The sequence below is a fragment of the Papio anubis genome, chromosome 11, assembly GCF_008728515.1.
Source record: "Papio anubis isolate 15944 chromosome 11, Panubis1.0, whole genome shotgun sequence".
NCBI lineage: Eukaryota > Metazoa > Chordata > Mammalia > Primates > Cercopithecidae > Papio > Papio anubis.
This window is the reverse complement of record NC_044986.1, coordinates 54,830,190-54,845,404: the sequence shown is the minus strand read 5'-3', so window position 1 is coordinate 54,845,404 and position 15,215 is coordinate 54,830,190. Positions and strand designations below refer to the sequence as shown.

The 15,215-nt window shown below is 38.9% G+C and overlaps 1 protein-coding gene across 1 annotated transcript in view; it reads right to left on the bottom strand.

Annotated features, from left to right (window-relative positions):
• The window catches only part of BICC1 (BicC family RNA binding protein 1), a 326,785-nt gene that overhangs the window by 120,784 nt on the left and 190,786 nt on the right, over positions 1-15,215 (bottom strand). The window contains 1 exon segment of the mRNA XM_021943438.2: positions 8,528-8,597. Within this exon segment, the coding sequence (XP_021799130.2) occupies positions 8,528-8,597 (70 nt within the window).

Sequence of the window (15,215 nt, the reverse complement as noted above, 5' to 3'; positions counted from 1 at the left end):
ATAAGACATGCTAACCTCAGCCTACCTTCAAATCTCTGTAATCTCCAAGGACTGAGACATTATGAAATTGGACTGAGTATCATCAGCTAATCTTGGCAATGGTTGCTGAAGAGATATTATTATACATTATGAAACTTCCTGGAATAGGGAAAAGCACCATGAAAGGAATTTTCTCACCCATGTATGGGTATGAAAGGGCATTTGAGTACAGTGATTTGGAGTTCTGGAAACAAACAGACTGAATTTGAGTTTGAGGTCTGCTACTTACCAACTGGAAAACCATGGGCAAGTTAATCTATCTTTACCAGCTTTAGTTTCTTCATCTGAAAAATGAAAATACTACCACCTCACTCATAGAGTTGCTCCGAAAATTTGAAAAGAATATCTACATAAAATATTTAACATAGTGCCTGACCTCAATGGGTTTCAACAAATGGTAGGATCCACTTACATAATTGCTATTTATGTAAATAAATACTAATTAAAATAACCACAAACAAAACAACTATAGTCTGGAGGTCTACCAGGAGGCTGTGTCTTGTTAAGTCTCATTTAAAAGCCTACTGAGAATGGCACCAGAGTTTCATTCATTCAGGTGTCCTGTGAATGACAATGGTCAGGTCGTTGTCCCTAAGTTTCCTTCCACTTCCCTCATTAGTGGAGGCAGTCATCATTAGGACTATTCAGAACCACTAAAGAAGGTTTAGTCACAATCACGTCCCACATTTTTTTACTTAAGGGGTCTATAGGGAAGATATCAGTGTGGATAATTTTCATAACAGTGATTATCACTCACATGGGAAGGCAATAATTCTAAATCTTGTTCCTACATGACACACCTTAGGGATATACATTCCCATCCGTATTAGTGGTTCCACTGTTTCCACGATTGAGTTGAGGGCTCAATCTACAAACACTTACTGAGTGCCAACTATCAACTGGTTACAGTGTTAGGGATGCAGTGATTCACAAAATCCACAGGCTCCTTACCCTTTGGAGAGCTGACCACCGAGCACCGTGTTCTACAACCTTTCATTATCATCCATTTTATATCAAGACCTACTAACGTATTTGTGCACAGGTGTATGTTTGCACATAAACAGAGATGCATATAAAAGTTTTACTAAACAATACGCTTACTGGCCAGGCGCGGTGGCTCACGCCTGTAATCCCAGCACTTCGGGAGGCCGAGACGGGCAGATCATGAGGTCAGGAGATCAAGACCATCCTGGCTAACACAGTGAAACCCCATCTCTACTAAAAAATACAAGAAAACTAGCCGGGCACGGTAGCGGGTGCCTGTACTCCCAGCTACTCAGGAGGCTGAGCCAGGAGAATGGCGTGAACCCGGGAGGTGGAGCTTGCAGTGAGCCGAGATCGCACCACTGCATTCCAGCCTGGTGACAGAGTGAGACTCTACCTCAAAAAAAAAGAAAACAAAACAAAAACAAAAACAAAAACAAAATACCCTACTGAAATAAGCCAGGTACAGAAAGACAAATACTGCATGTTCTCACTCATATGTGAAAGAGAAAAAAGTTGATCTCACAGAAGTAGAGAACAGAACAATGATTACTAGAGGCTGGGAAAGCTGTGGTGTGGGAGGGTGGTATAGGGAAAGGTTGGTTAACTGATACAAAGGAAAGATCTAGATTGGAATAATAAGTCCTAGTGTTCTATAGCACTGTAGGGTTACTACAGTTAAATATACTTTATTATATATTTTCAAATAGCTAGAAGAGGATTTTAATGTTCCCAACACAAATAATAATAAATGTTGGAGGTGATGGATATGTTAATGACCCTGCTCATGATATAGGAGTTAAGAGAAAACTACTTAGGCAGATAGTGAGGGTAAGGAAGTCCTCAGTAAGATTTTCCTTTTCATGAAAGCAGCCCCCAAATCATTTTCTTGTCTAACAAAGAGCAGCCAGTAAAATCGAGCTGCAAACATAGACAAGCAAGCTGGAAGCTTGCATAGGTGAACGCCGGCAGCTGTGCCACCAGGAAAAGACCACCTGGGGGCTAGGTAGGTTCAACATGGCAGCTCCATCTTCCCCTTTCCTTGTCAACCACGTGCACAGTAAGGAGCAAGCAACATGGCACAGGCCAAGCAGAGACCCCATTTGCATAATAAAAGATTAGGGTCAGGTGGCCAGCTTCTTCACGTGCTATGTCACACCTGGTCCAACCAATCTTTGGGCCCTATGTAAATCAGACACCATCTCTTCAAGCCTGTCTATAAAATCCTGTGCACTCTACTGCAGGCTGGAAGTTCCACTTGGGCACCCCTCTCTCTCGCAGGAGAGGGAGCTATTCTCCTTTCTCTTTCTTTTGCCTATTAAAACTCCACTGTTAACTTCACTCTATGTGTGTCCGTGTCCTTGATTTCCTTGGCATGAGGCAACGAACCTCAGGAATTTACCCCAGACAATGACGCTGCTTCACTTGGAGCATTACATCTGGTATACATGTTTTGAAATATCATACTGTACTCTATAAATATGTAAATCAATTAAATATTGGCCAGGCATGGTGGCTCACACCTGTAATCCCAGCACTTTGGGAGGCCACAGCGGGCAGATCACTTGAGGTCAGGATTTCAAGACCAGCCTGGCCAACACGGTGAAACCCTGTCTCTACTAAAAATACAAAAAAAATAATTAGCTGGCTAGGTGCGGTGGCTCATGCCTGTAATCCCAGCAGTTTGGGAGGCCAAAGCGGGTGGAATACCTGAGGTCGGGAGTTTGAGACCAGTCTGATCAACATGGAGAAACCCTGTCTCTACTAAAAATACAAAATTAGCCGGGCATGGTGGTGGGTGCCTTGTAATCCCAGCTACTCGGGAGGCTGAGCCAGGACAATCGCTTGAACCCGGGAGGTGGAGGTTGCAGTAAGCCGAGATTGCGCCATTGCACTCCAGCCTGGGCAACAAGAGCAAAACTCCATCTCAAATAATAATAATAATAATAATTAGCTGGGCGTGGTAGTGTGTGCCTGTAATCCCAGCTACTGAGGAGGCTGAGGCAGGAGAACTGCTTGAACCTGGGAGGCAGAGGTTGCAGTGAGGTGAAATTGTACTACTTCGCTCCAGCCTGGGTGACAGAGTGAGATTCTGTCTCAAAAAATACAAAATAAAAGTAATTTAATAACAAACAATGCCCTCACACTCTATTTTTTTTAACCTAGTTGGGTTATTTTACTACTGGCTGCGACCCACTAACCTAACACCTGACACACGAATAGGCTGCAACCCACCATTGGAAACACTTTGGTCCAGCATGCCATGCCCTGTCATGCATTTTCCCTGCCCTCAGCCCTTTACGTGCAACTATGTTAAAGCCCTCAACTAACTAGTTCACTATGAACACCCAAAAAAAGTGTAAGCATACTCAAGAAAACATTTTCTTTTGGAAAAAAAAAAATGAACTGTCTACTATTTTTCTCATGCTAACATTTTCTATTAGATATCTACTTGTTCTGATAAAACGTAACCAAAAACAATAAAAACTCACGGAATTCTACAGATTCTTTTGTTGATTCTGGGAGGAAGAGAATGGTTAAATATGGTGCCAAATTGTCTCCAAACCAGGAAACATCAAGCAACCCTGTCAATGCCTCTCATTCCTGCTAGTCCTGGGGTTTTATAAGTCATCATGCAACTTGCAGGGATTAGTTCCTATCACTTGGTTGAACTCGGCAATAAACCTTCATTCATGCTGACCTCAGTTATTTGAAATTTGGCTTAAAAACTTTAAACAATTTTTTACTCACTGTTTTAGTCTGTTTTCATAGTGCAATAAAGAAACAGCTGAGATTGGGTAATTTATAAAGGAAAGAGCTTTAATTGACCCACAGTTCTGCATGCCTGGGGAGGCCTCAGGAAACTTACAATCATGGTGAAGGGAAAGCAGGCACATCTTACATGGCAGCAGGGGACAGAGGGCGTGGGAAGGAAGAACTGTCAACAGTTTTAAACTCATCAGATCTTGTGAGAACTCATTCACTATCATGAGAACAGCATGGAATTAAACCACCCCCATGATCCAATCACCTCCCACCAGATCGCTGCCTTGACACATGGGGATAAAGGGGATTACAATTCGAGATGAGATCTGGGTGGGGACCCAGAGCCAAACCATATCATTTACCGTTTACCTTCGCCAGTCTAAGAAGAGACTGATAAGCAGACTAAGAGCAAAAGAAGACTGTGAGAAAAATGTTTACCTGTTTAAGAAAACAAACTTATCTAGCATCATGAAGCTCACAACACAATATACCAGTGTGATAAATTCTCATTACAAATCATTTTTATCTATTTCTTAAAGCAGATCTGGCAGGACTTCTATTTGGCAAAACAATCAAATTTGTTAAGAATGCAATTTGTACTTTAATGAAGCTGCATTTATTTTAAAATACTAAGGCTATGATTCAGAATAGCATGTTAAAAATTTTAATGAGTGCTTGAAGTTATTCTGTTGGTAAGGGTGTATGGTATTAAACACCTTAATCCTTAAATACTGATTTCACAGGCACAAACCTCAAATTTTTCAATGTAAAGGAGACTGCTCTAGTATTCTCACTCTAAGAGTTGGAATCAGTTAGATTTTTTATCCACTTAAAATAAATTTACGTTATACAGAAGAAATACCAAATAACACTTTGTTTTTCTTAACTGTGACCCTCTTTAAGACAATTCTACATTCACTGATTTAAATGTCCATTATACTGAACCTTAAATGCTCAGTTCTCTCCAGCTCTAACGCAGATTCAACCTTCCAATAATTTCCAATACTCTAGAGATGTTTTAAAAAATTCTAGGGCAAGGCCTTGAAAAATTACCAATTGGGTACAATGTTCACTATCTGTGTAACAATAACACTAAAAGCCCAATCTCCACCAGTATGCAATAAACCCATGTAAAAACACATGCACATGTACCCCTGAATCTAAAATTTAAAAAAGTTTAAATAAATAATTCTATAGTTCCTTAGTTTATATCACAAAACATGCACTTACCTAAAATGCCCTGTGCACATGAAAATATTTCTATTACTCTTTCCCCCACTACATTCCATCTAGAATACAGTCACAGAAGAATGAAGGGGGAGTGAAAGGTAAGAAAAGTGAGATAAGAAACGGAGGAGGGAAGGGAATGGACAAAAATTAGATGGTCTTTTATCCAACATTTAGCACAGGCACAGAACAATGAGGTTGTCATCACTCTAAACTAATCCACGTTAACTGACTACAAAGATGATAGAACAATGAAATTAATGCATCCATAAAAATGTAGTTCTATAGATGCCAAGATGGGCATTATCCAGAAGTGATTGTAGAAGGACTCTGCCTGTTTCTCAGTAGTGGTTACCCACTGCCTTCAGAACACGTGGTCTTCTTAGTGACTAAATCATGGTATTTCCATGTCAGATAGTGAGATTTGTGTTTCCTCACAAATGTCAGCCTGACCATAAGAACAAGCAGTGAAACTTGTTAAATATAGCAGCTCCCAGTACCAGCCTCAGAACTACTGAGCCAGCATCTTTAAAGGAGAAGAATCTGAACTCGCTAACTGATGGCAAATTCAGGCTGTTGGCTGCTTTTCTTGCCAGGCAGCTTCCTACCAGCTCTTCAAGCAAGTGAGCCGTACGGCCACTCAAACAGCAGCTCTGGATATAGGATTAATGGCTCAAAAAATAAAGTTTAGACAGAGCTATCGAAGCTAATTTAGGAAACACAGGACTAAATTCCAGTAAGGTAAAGAAGGGGGCAAACTGGTAACAGTGGCTATGAAAAATGTTTGTCTAGGCTCAAATATTTAGCCAACACACATTTTAGAAACTCAAAAGTGACATGCAACACAAACCTATGGCTGTACTGTCTCTCTAGCACAGCCTGAGGATTATGTGTGTATTCCAAAGTTTCACATCACCATGGGATTTTGAATGTAATTATCACCCAAAACATGGCATGGGTCCCTAAATACATTTATATTCTTGGGTCTCCTGAATAATAATAGTCTGGAATGAAAAAGCATTAAATACCAACAATTCCTTCCTCTACAACACTCAGGGGTGAGAAGGAACGGCCACATCAGATGAAAGAGCAAATAATTACCTTCTAACATACCTCCTGCCATTTTCAATTCACATGTATTAAATACAAATTTTGGTCCAAAAATTGCATCTCTGAAGTCCATCATTTAAAAAATAATATAGGTATACACATACCAGGGATATTAGCCAAGAACTGATTCAGCAGCTGTGTGCTTAAATGATAAGAACAACTCAAGTAAATTCTGAACAGTAAATTCCTCTGAGGCAAACTTCTGATTCTCTCTCTTCCATATTCTCTTTAAGTGCATTCTGTGCATCATATAGTAGTATATACATCCATAACACTTCATGAATAATACAAAATAAAATGATGCCTGTAGATCCAGGCCTGAAGGGATCAATTCTTAGGCACAATTCCAAAGGTTAATTTTAACCATGTGGAAATTATGTCAAATGCCGTAGAATGTACTGCTGAAATATTCTTAATTCCAAAGCAAAATATATAATCAAAATGTGCAATATAGTTGGCCATTCTGAATGGGTTAAGTGCCAATGACAAGAAACTAATGAATAAAATCTATTCATCTCCGTATTTTCTGAAATGTCTAATGTTGTCACCACATTTTGAACAAAAACTAATCAGTTCTCAATTTCTCAGGATAATGGCATAGGGCAGAGGAAAACGACAGCACGGATACTGCAAGAGAATAAGACATAAAAAGTTATCTGGAGTTGTTTTAATGTTCACGTTTCCTTGGGGATTTTCTTCGGAGACTGATTAAGTTGCATTTTTATTAGGCTAGTAATAAAGCTAATTTTATTCTTTAAGTAAAAATGCCTGACAATAGGGAAAGAATATTTAGTCTACATTCAAGTTCCAATTTACTCAAGTAGTAGGACAGAAATTTTTAAATGCTGCAAATAGCTAGATAATCCATGAACGGCAGTTTCTTCTTCCGCATAATGAGTACAAAACATTCCAACATACCACAAAAATTATTGAAGATTAATTAAGAATACATTCTACAGCACTTGAGAAATACAGGTTTATACAAAGATACAGAATTGCACTTGCAAATTCACCATGTCTTCTTATGATTGTTTAGCATATAAGTTCCCAATTCCTTGCCGCCCATGATAACAATTAAAAAGGTAACAAGGCTGGGTGTGGTGGCTCACACCTGTAATCCCAACACTTTGAAAGATCAAGGCAGGAGAGTTGCTTGAACTCAGGAGTTTAAGACCAGCCTGAGCAACACATAGTGAAACTCCGTCTCTACAAAAAATGCAAACATTCACCACGCATGGTGGTGCGTGCCTATAGTCCCAGCCACTTGAGTCTGTGGTGGGATGGCTTGAGCCTGGGAGGGTAAGGCTGCAGTCAGCCATGATCATGCCACTGCACTCCAGCCTGGGTGACAGAGTGAGACCCTGTCTCAAAACAACAACAACAAAAAGTAACAAGATAGGATTTTCTATAGGATTCCTGTCAATTCAAGTCCAGCTAACAACACTCACTAAATAACTAAAATAATTTTTATTCCATGTGATGAGTTAACTCTAACGAAATGCAATTAAAAGAAGGCAAACTGGACTGAAGTAAGAAAGGAAACTGAGAAATCTTGCAATGTTATCATTTAGCAGTAAATCATGGGGAGAAGGCGCAGCAAATACGAAACTAAACAGCAACAATAAGAAAGCCAGACCATGATGGATAATGTTCAGACTGCAATTATGTTTTAATTGTTTTATGGTATTTGTCATTATATCCTGACAACTACATGCATCTGTATTCCTCTAATGAAATATACTCAACAAAGTTTGTTGAGACTAAGGTCATATTTTAAAAACTATCCATAAAAATACATACTAGCAGGTCACATTTGAAAATACTACGTAATCCAGGGAGAAAACTAAGGAGGCCTTTATTTTCATTTCTGAACATCTATATATTGAGTAGTGTCCCATAGGGTAAAATGAGGCAAGGGAAATACTCAGCCTAAAAGGGAAATCTAATGGGTTCTTTGCTGTCTGACAGATGAAGACAAGCAGCACTCGAGACCTGAAATCTAAGGTTCATATCATACTGGAAGGAAAAAAAAAAGCAGCTATTAAACCTGTGTAGTACACAAAAAAGAACTCTGAAATATAAACAATAGAAATGTATGTGCTAAAAACATGTGAAGAGTTACCATGACTCATGATATGAATCGAATGAGCACCCTTGAAATCACAGGTTGCTGTATCTTTTTACATTTCTATCATAATGTTAATAGTTAATATTTTTCTGTTGTTGGATAAAAACTATATATTTTTTTAATCACGAAAATCCTCCTGAAAGACTTCTACTTAACAAATATTTTGGGACAAAAGTGTTAAGAATAAAGGTTAGTTTTCTCCCCAGAAAACCTGCAGTGATTCCATAATCTCAGTTATCAAAACCACCTATTTCTCGCTCTCTCACAATTTACCTTTCTTGGATTTGGCTCCAATCTTCAGTTTTGACGGCCAAGCAATCTGCGTATTTGTTTCCTCCATGATCTGTAACCAAAATTGAGAGAAATATTGACTCAATTAAAAACTTGTATTTACAGATAAGATTTTTCACACACAAAAAAGTCTATTTTCAAGTTCCTAGCTTCATGTTGATACAAAATGATCTCATTTGAAAACAATGCAAATAAAAAAAAAACCCTTGGGGGGAAAAAGATTTTTTTATAAGCCTTTAATCTATTAGAAATATTCAAATATATTTTGTTACTCCCAGTGTTCCTCTCCACGATGCTTCAGAATTTTAACACAAAGACCAAAAAGTACATGAACAAGTAATTAACCCAACTTGATGCCAGAACCGTCAGAGATGCTTGTGCTGAATAAAATTCCCCAAGACAATTGCCAAGTGATTGCAACACACCAAACATGATTCCTGTAATACAAAACTGCATGAGTTAGACCATACTAAATGAAGATTTTTTTTCCCTGGGGGAAAAAATAACTTACTTTGGGCACATTTGTATTTCATTAAAACTGATGAAAACCTTCTAAATGCGACATCACGTCGTAAGACTGCATTCCCCATCATCCTTTTCCTGGTTCAGAATGGCATTTTTGCCAAAGGTCCTTCCCACTTGCACATGCAGCTAACACTGGCTAGGAGGTCTCAAGACCTAAATGAGTGGAAGCACCAGGACAAGTGAGGGAAGCAACGACTGCCCAGCAATGGAAATGGACAGTAAACAAGAACAGGATTTAAAACGTGCATCCTTTGTTCCTCACTAATTTTGCATGAATTACACAAAATTAATGTTTGCTCATGTCACACAAACATAGAATTAACCAAACTAATAGGGCAAACTACTAACCAATATGCAAACAGAAAAAAAAATCATTCATTACTTTAATCACTTGAATTAAACTAGGATAATACTTATCTTTAATATGGATTGAGAGTTCATTAAATAAATTAACGGTGAAAACAACTTAAACACATCAAGAGTGCAATGAATAATAAGTACCTTTTTCTCCTCAGTACTGGCTATGTACCAGGCACAAGGAAATGGTTCACATGTATCATACTTCATTGAACCCCCTTTATCATAATATAAAAGGGCTTCCAGCAGATGTTTCAGACTGTAAGTCCACATATGCATTTTGTCTATTCATTGTAGGGTTTTTTAAAGTTTGAGCCAACATTTTTAAATCTGGGAATTTCATAGAAAAATTCAGATTTCTGGTTCTCTGGAAAACTTGGCAAATTTAGCACAGACAGCTCACAATCCCACATGGCAATGTTTGGCTGGCACTGAGCAACAGCTGTCCCCTTCAGTCAGGGTCAGCAGGCTCTGAGCTGCTCCCAGTCCCTACTGTGTCTCTCTGAGGTCAAAGGCCACTCGCCATCATCATCATGGCATTGTACTGCTCACTTGCCATTTTATCATGGTGTTTGCTGTTTTTCTCAGAGCAATATTTCTCTACACCTATGGCTCTATTAAAAATTGAACAAAAGTAAGGCCACACTGTCTTCACTAAGTCAAGGTACTGGTCTGGCCCTGAAGGCAGGTGAGCTCGTTACCTTAACCATACAGCACCTGGCCCCAGCTGCTGCTTCTCTCATTCATGCCTGTCTCTGCTAATGTGTTTAGTTGGTTGCGCCATTAACTTGGTTAGTTAAGTCTAAACCAGTAGTAAAAAATAAAAAATAAAATGTTATTTCTCAACTCCCTCAGTATCAGCCATGATGCCACCCCAACAACACGTCCAGCAGGCTCCCCTTCTGAGCTCCTGCATTCACTGTTATCTCTTCCCCACAATTTCCCATCCCCGCCCCTTCTCATGCTCAGACTTCATCTGCCATCTTGTCCAACTCCTCATCCTTTTCTACTCTCACACCAACCCAAACACAATTATTCTTCCCACCTCACTGTGTTTATTTCCCTCCTAACCCTTATTGCAAGTGGAAATCCTCTTATTTTCTGTACTTACTTATTTATAGCCTGTCTTTGCAAAACAAAAACTAAATTCTCTGCCCTGTACACAGCAGGCCCTGGATTTAACTAGTTTCAGAATTTTCCTCTAAGTTACTTTAGACTCTCAAAGAGATAAGATAGAAAAATAAGGCTGCATGCAGTGGCTCATGCCTATAATCTCAGCACTGAGGCAAGAGGTTGAGACCTGCTTGAGGCCAGGAGTTTGAGACCAGCCTGGACAATATAGTGAGACTCTATCTCTACAAAAAAAAAATACAAAAATTAGCTGGGCGTGGTAGCATACACCTGTAGTCCCAGTTACTCAGGAGGCTGAAGCAGGAGGATCACTTGAGCCCAGGAGTTCAAGGGTGCAGTGGGCTATGATCATGCTACCACATTCCAGCCTGGGCTACAGACTGCGACATTGTTTCTAAAACAATAACAACAAACAGAAAGAAAGAAAAATAAGATCTTACTATAATGTTGCTGTTGGTGGGGAGGCAGTAAGAAAACAACCTACATGCTTTTCCTTTTCTGAATTAAATAATGCAGTTGCTTAATCCAGTAAATGATGTCAAGGGCCATATTATGATACTGTAATAGATGTTTCCCTTTTAACGTATGGGTAGAAGGCGTAACTTTCTGAAATCTTAAATCGTTAGTAGAACTGCCCAGAAATCACCCTGCATGTACACTTATTTTATTAAGCACCAATAGGTGCCCCATGACAGGAAATAATATGCCAGAGAAAACATTCTAAGAGCAGTAAATAACTGCCATCAAGTTGGGAAGACAGCTTTATACACACTCCCTCTAACTCCCACTACAACTCCCTGTCTATACTGTGCAGAGAAGTGGGCTCACAAAGACCACTCCCAACCTACTCACATCAACACTGTGTTTAAGGGAAAGTGGGGTAATCCCAAGCCTCGAATCCCTAATTCTAACACCAGAGTTCTGTATACTATACCACATGACCTCTAAAGTTCTATGAGCCAGAGTAAATGCCAAACCTCTTAGAGAAAACAAACTGCCAGTAATTAGAACTTGGCATCTGGAGCTGACCTCTCCTATACGACTAGAAAAAAAGTGACTCTCTGGAACACCATTTCTGGCCAGCTAATGCCAACTCCTTGGATCATTCATGAAGCTGCTGGCCCCACACAGAGCTCTGGCCGGATGCCTTTGCAGACATCCTTTATTTGTTCATCACTGTGTGTAATCTAGCCATTATGAGCAAGGACTCCAGAGACAAATACCAGTTCTGCTGCTTCCTAGGGGTGCTGTGTTGAGGGAATTACTTAACTTCTATCAGTCTCAATTTCCTCCTCTGTAAAATTCATTATCATATCTATTTCTAAAGTTGTCGTGAGAACTTAATGAGAAAACTCAAAGCACATAGCATAACACATAGTGAGTGCTTGATAATATCAGCCCTTGCATTTATGATGATATTGATAAGTTTTGGTCAGACAGGCACAGTCCTAGATGCTAGGGATACAACAGCAAGCAAGATGATTCCTATCTTGCAGGAGCTCCGAATCTAACAAGGGAGAAGACAAGCTAATTGCCATCATGGTACTATGTGCCATGTTTCAGAATGGGGCAGCACAATATGAGCATGTACAGAGGGGATCCTAACCCGGTCGTGGGTAGTCAAGGAAAGCTACCTCAAGAAAATGCTTACTAATGCTGTGACCTAAAGGAGGAGAAAAAGTTGGCTCACTGGAGAAAAGGTGAAGAAAGTGTCCCAGGCAGAGGAGAAGGGCATGTGGAAAGGTCTGGAAAAAGAAGAGACGGCTGGTACCTGCAAGGCCCTGAGGGTAATTCAGTGCAGCCGAAGGGCTTCGAGGCTCACCCCACACATCCAGGATGGCTAATGTGTCTCCTGTCATCCCCACTGTCCTACGGCTGTGCACACTAATGCCCTTCAAACTGACTTGAATTCGTGACACAAAGAGAAGCCAACAAGTACCTGTGCTTGGCTGACACTCCCTACAAATAAATTCTGGCCAGTGCAGTGATTACACATAGGAAGGGGCCACACTTACTCACTTTCGGGAAGTCAAATTTTTCCTTAGGATGTTATCAATGACGCTTTTAAAACCATCATCTACAATGACTCCAGGTCTATTCTTACAGCTTTGATATGGCACACTATTAATTTGTGATAGCCTCAGCCAGTGATGGAAGTAGTGGAGTGTGAAGCATCTGTCATGGAGGTGGGGGGTGGGGGAGGAAGCACAGGTCTCTACAGGGGGTGTGGGTAGAGGCTGGTTCCAGGAACCCCAGTACTGGAGCTAGGTTACTGGATCTGAGGGCTGACAAGCACATCCCCTGCAGGTGGCATGGGATGGAAGAAGGGGTGCCAAGGCAGGAAGTAAGGCAGTAAGTATCCACAAGTTATGCAAAAGTAGGTACTAAATGTTCATCAAGGCAGGTAAATCAGGGAACTGGAAAAGGTAAAGCTAGGAAGATGTGGTTGAAATCAAAGAAGCCACAAAACTGCTGAGAAGAAAATGACTATTTCTTTTTCAGGGGAAATAAAAAATTCCAGAGTCAGTTTCAGCTAGTTGGTTTTTGGTCTTTAAAAAAATCTCATTATTGTCCCTATTTGCACCTTCACAAAACCAAAACTCAAAGAACAAACTACTGATTTTGAATTATTTTCTATAAACATTAAAGTAACATTTTCAAAAACATCATTTAAATAAAGAGATAATTTTATGGATGCTACAATGGACAGAGACACGGACACTTTTTCAAGAGGATATTGTCCATTTCTCACAATTCAATTCCTGAAAAATCTGATAAGAAAATCACTTCCAAGAAACATGTGATATGCTTAAGTAAGTCAACATGTTGTCCAAAATGTTTAGTTTGCTTTCAAGGAATAATTCAATAAGGAATAATTCAGTTAAGCAGATCATTCTGGTCATCCTCCACCCAAAATATGATGCTGATGCCTCCCAGTTGTGTGAAATGATACCTGAAAGTTGGGAAACATGTTTGAAATAATTAGTACTTCCTTATGGAAACAAAACTATCAATATCATGGTATCAGTTAAATTAGGGAATGCCAAGTTATGCAAAGCCACAAAATCTCTGCGAAGAAAATGATGTTGTCTCGGGGCCGGGGGGTGGGGGTGGGGGATGGGGGCGGTGGGGGGAAGCCCTAGAGTGAATTCCAGCTAGTTTCTTAAAATCTTACTATTGTCCCTATTTCCACCACCACAAAATCAAAAGTAAGTTCAAAGAACAAACATCTGATGTTGAATCATTTTCCATGAACATTAAAACACACATTAAGTATTTTAAAACACTTGTTCTAACTCATAATTCTGGATGCTGTATGATTTTGCTATTTCAGGTAAGTGAGTTTCAACTTCTGGACATCCTCATTGACAAAAAAAAATCTCTTCTCAATTTTACCAATCTCGGCTAGGGTTCTTTAGCTGCTCTCTTAGAATAGCAATCCTATATGTCATAAGAAAAGAGATTTTGGAGGAGTCCATCTAAAAATGTAACTATTTGAATATATAATTGTTTTAAATTTCTGTTGTTAGATTTACTGTGCTCATTTCTTACAGGGAACTAATAATTGAAGTGTAACTTCATTCTTATGGTAGTATCAGATTTGATGAATAGCAAATATTCATAGTAACAAAACGGCTTGCCCAAAGAATATCAATTTTAAAATATACGAAACAATTAAAATTAGGATTGTTGATGTAAGAAAATATATATATTTTTTATGTTTCATCTGCAAAAGATTTTTTTTCATCATAAAAATCTGATGAAGATAGCATGCTATAGATATGTAACAGCTTTGGAAGGTAAATAGTTACCTTAACTTTCCACTTTATAATTTACAAATAGGAAGTAATGCTCCCTGATCCAAGACTTAAGTACTTCTTTTCCACATTAAAAAGGTGCCAAATAAATATAAAATTGTATGTTCCTGTTTTCTTTTCAGTTTCTGTGGGGCTTTGGGGGGTACAAGTAGGAAGAGAAGGTACTGTTTACAAAAGCTAGAATTACAAATTTTTTTGTAATTAGAAGAAAGTCGGTAAGCTATTGAAAAAATTTCAGAGATTTACACCGAATCATTTAAGTAATTTCACTTTCTTGAAATAAACTGCTAAAGTTAGAATAAAATAAACAAGTAAAATCTAATCAAATTCTACAAGTAGTTTCATCCATGATAAAAATAATTTCCATTCATATTCTTCAATGCTCAAGTCGTAATAGATTTATCTCATCTGCAACAAATTCCAGATTAGTATACCATGTGGAAAGAGAACGTATCTACCAATGTTCACTAAACCATATATTTTGCAGGTTTGCAGCAATTACAGGATAATATCTTACAGATGAAGGAAACCTTTGCCAAGCCAGCAATATTCTACTAACATGCTTATTTCATCAAATTCTTCACTCCAGACGTAAAGTTAAAAATCCACAGGTAAGTAATCAGCATCTCAGATCACCCCAAGACAGGTCTATTTATACTAACTTTACTATAAATATTTATTCTTGGACCAGGAAAAGAACACTGAACTCTCTAACTCGACATTTATACTCTATTCAAAATTCATCATTCAAAATGGCTACCAGCTGGAAGCCATCTGCAGCCTGTTTCTCTAAAAGACCAACTAATTTGTGCTCTATTTTCCTTATATTAATAGAGAAA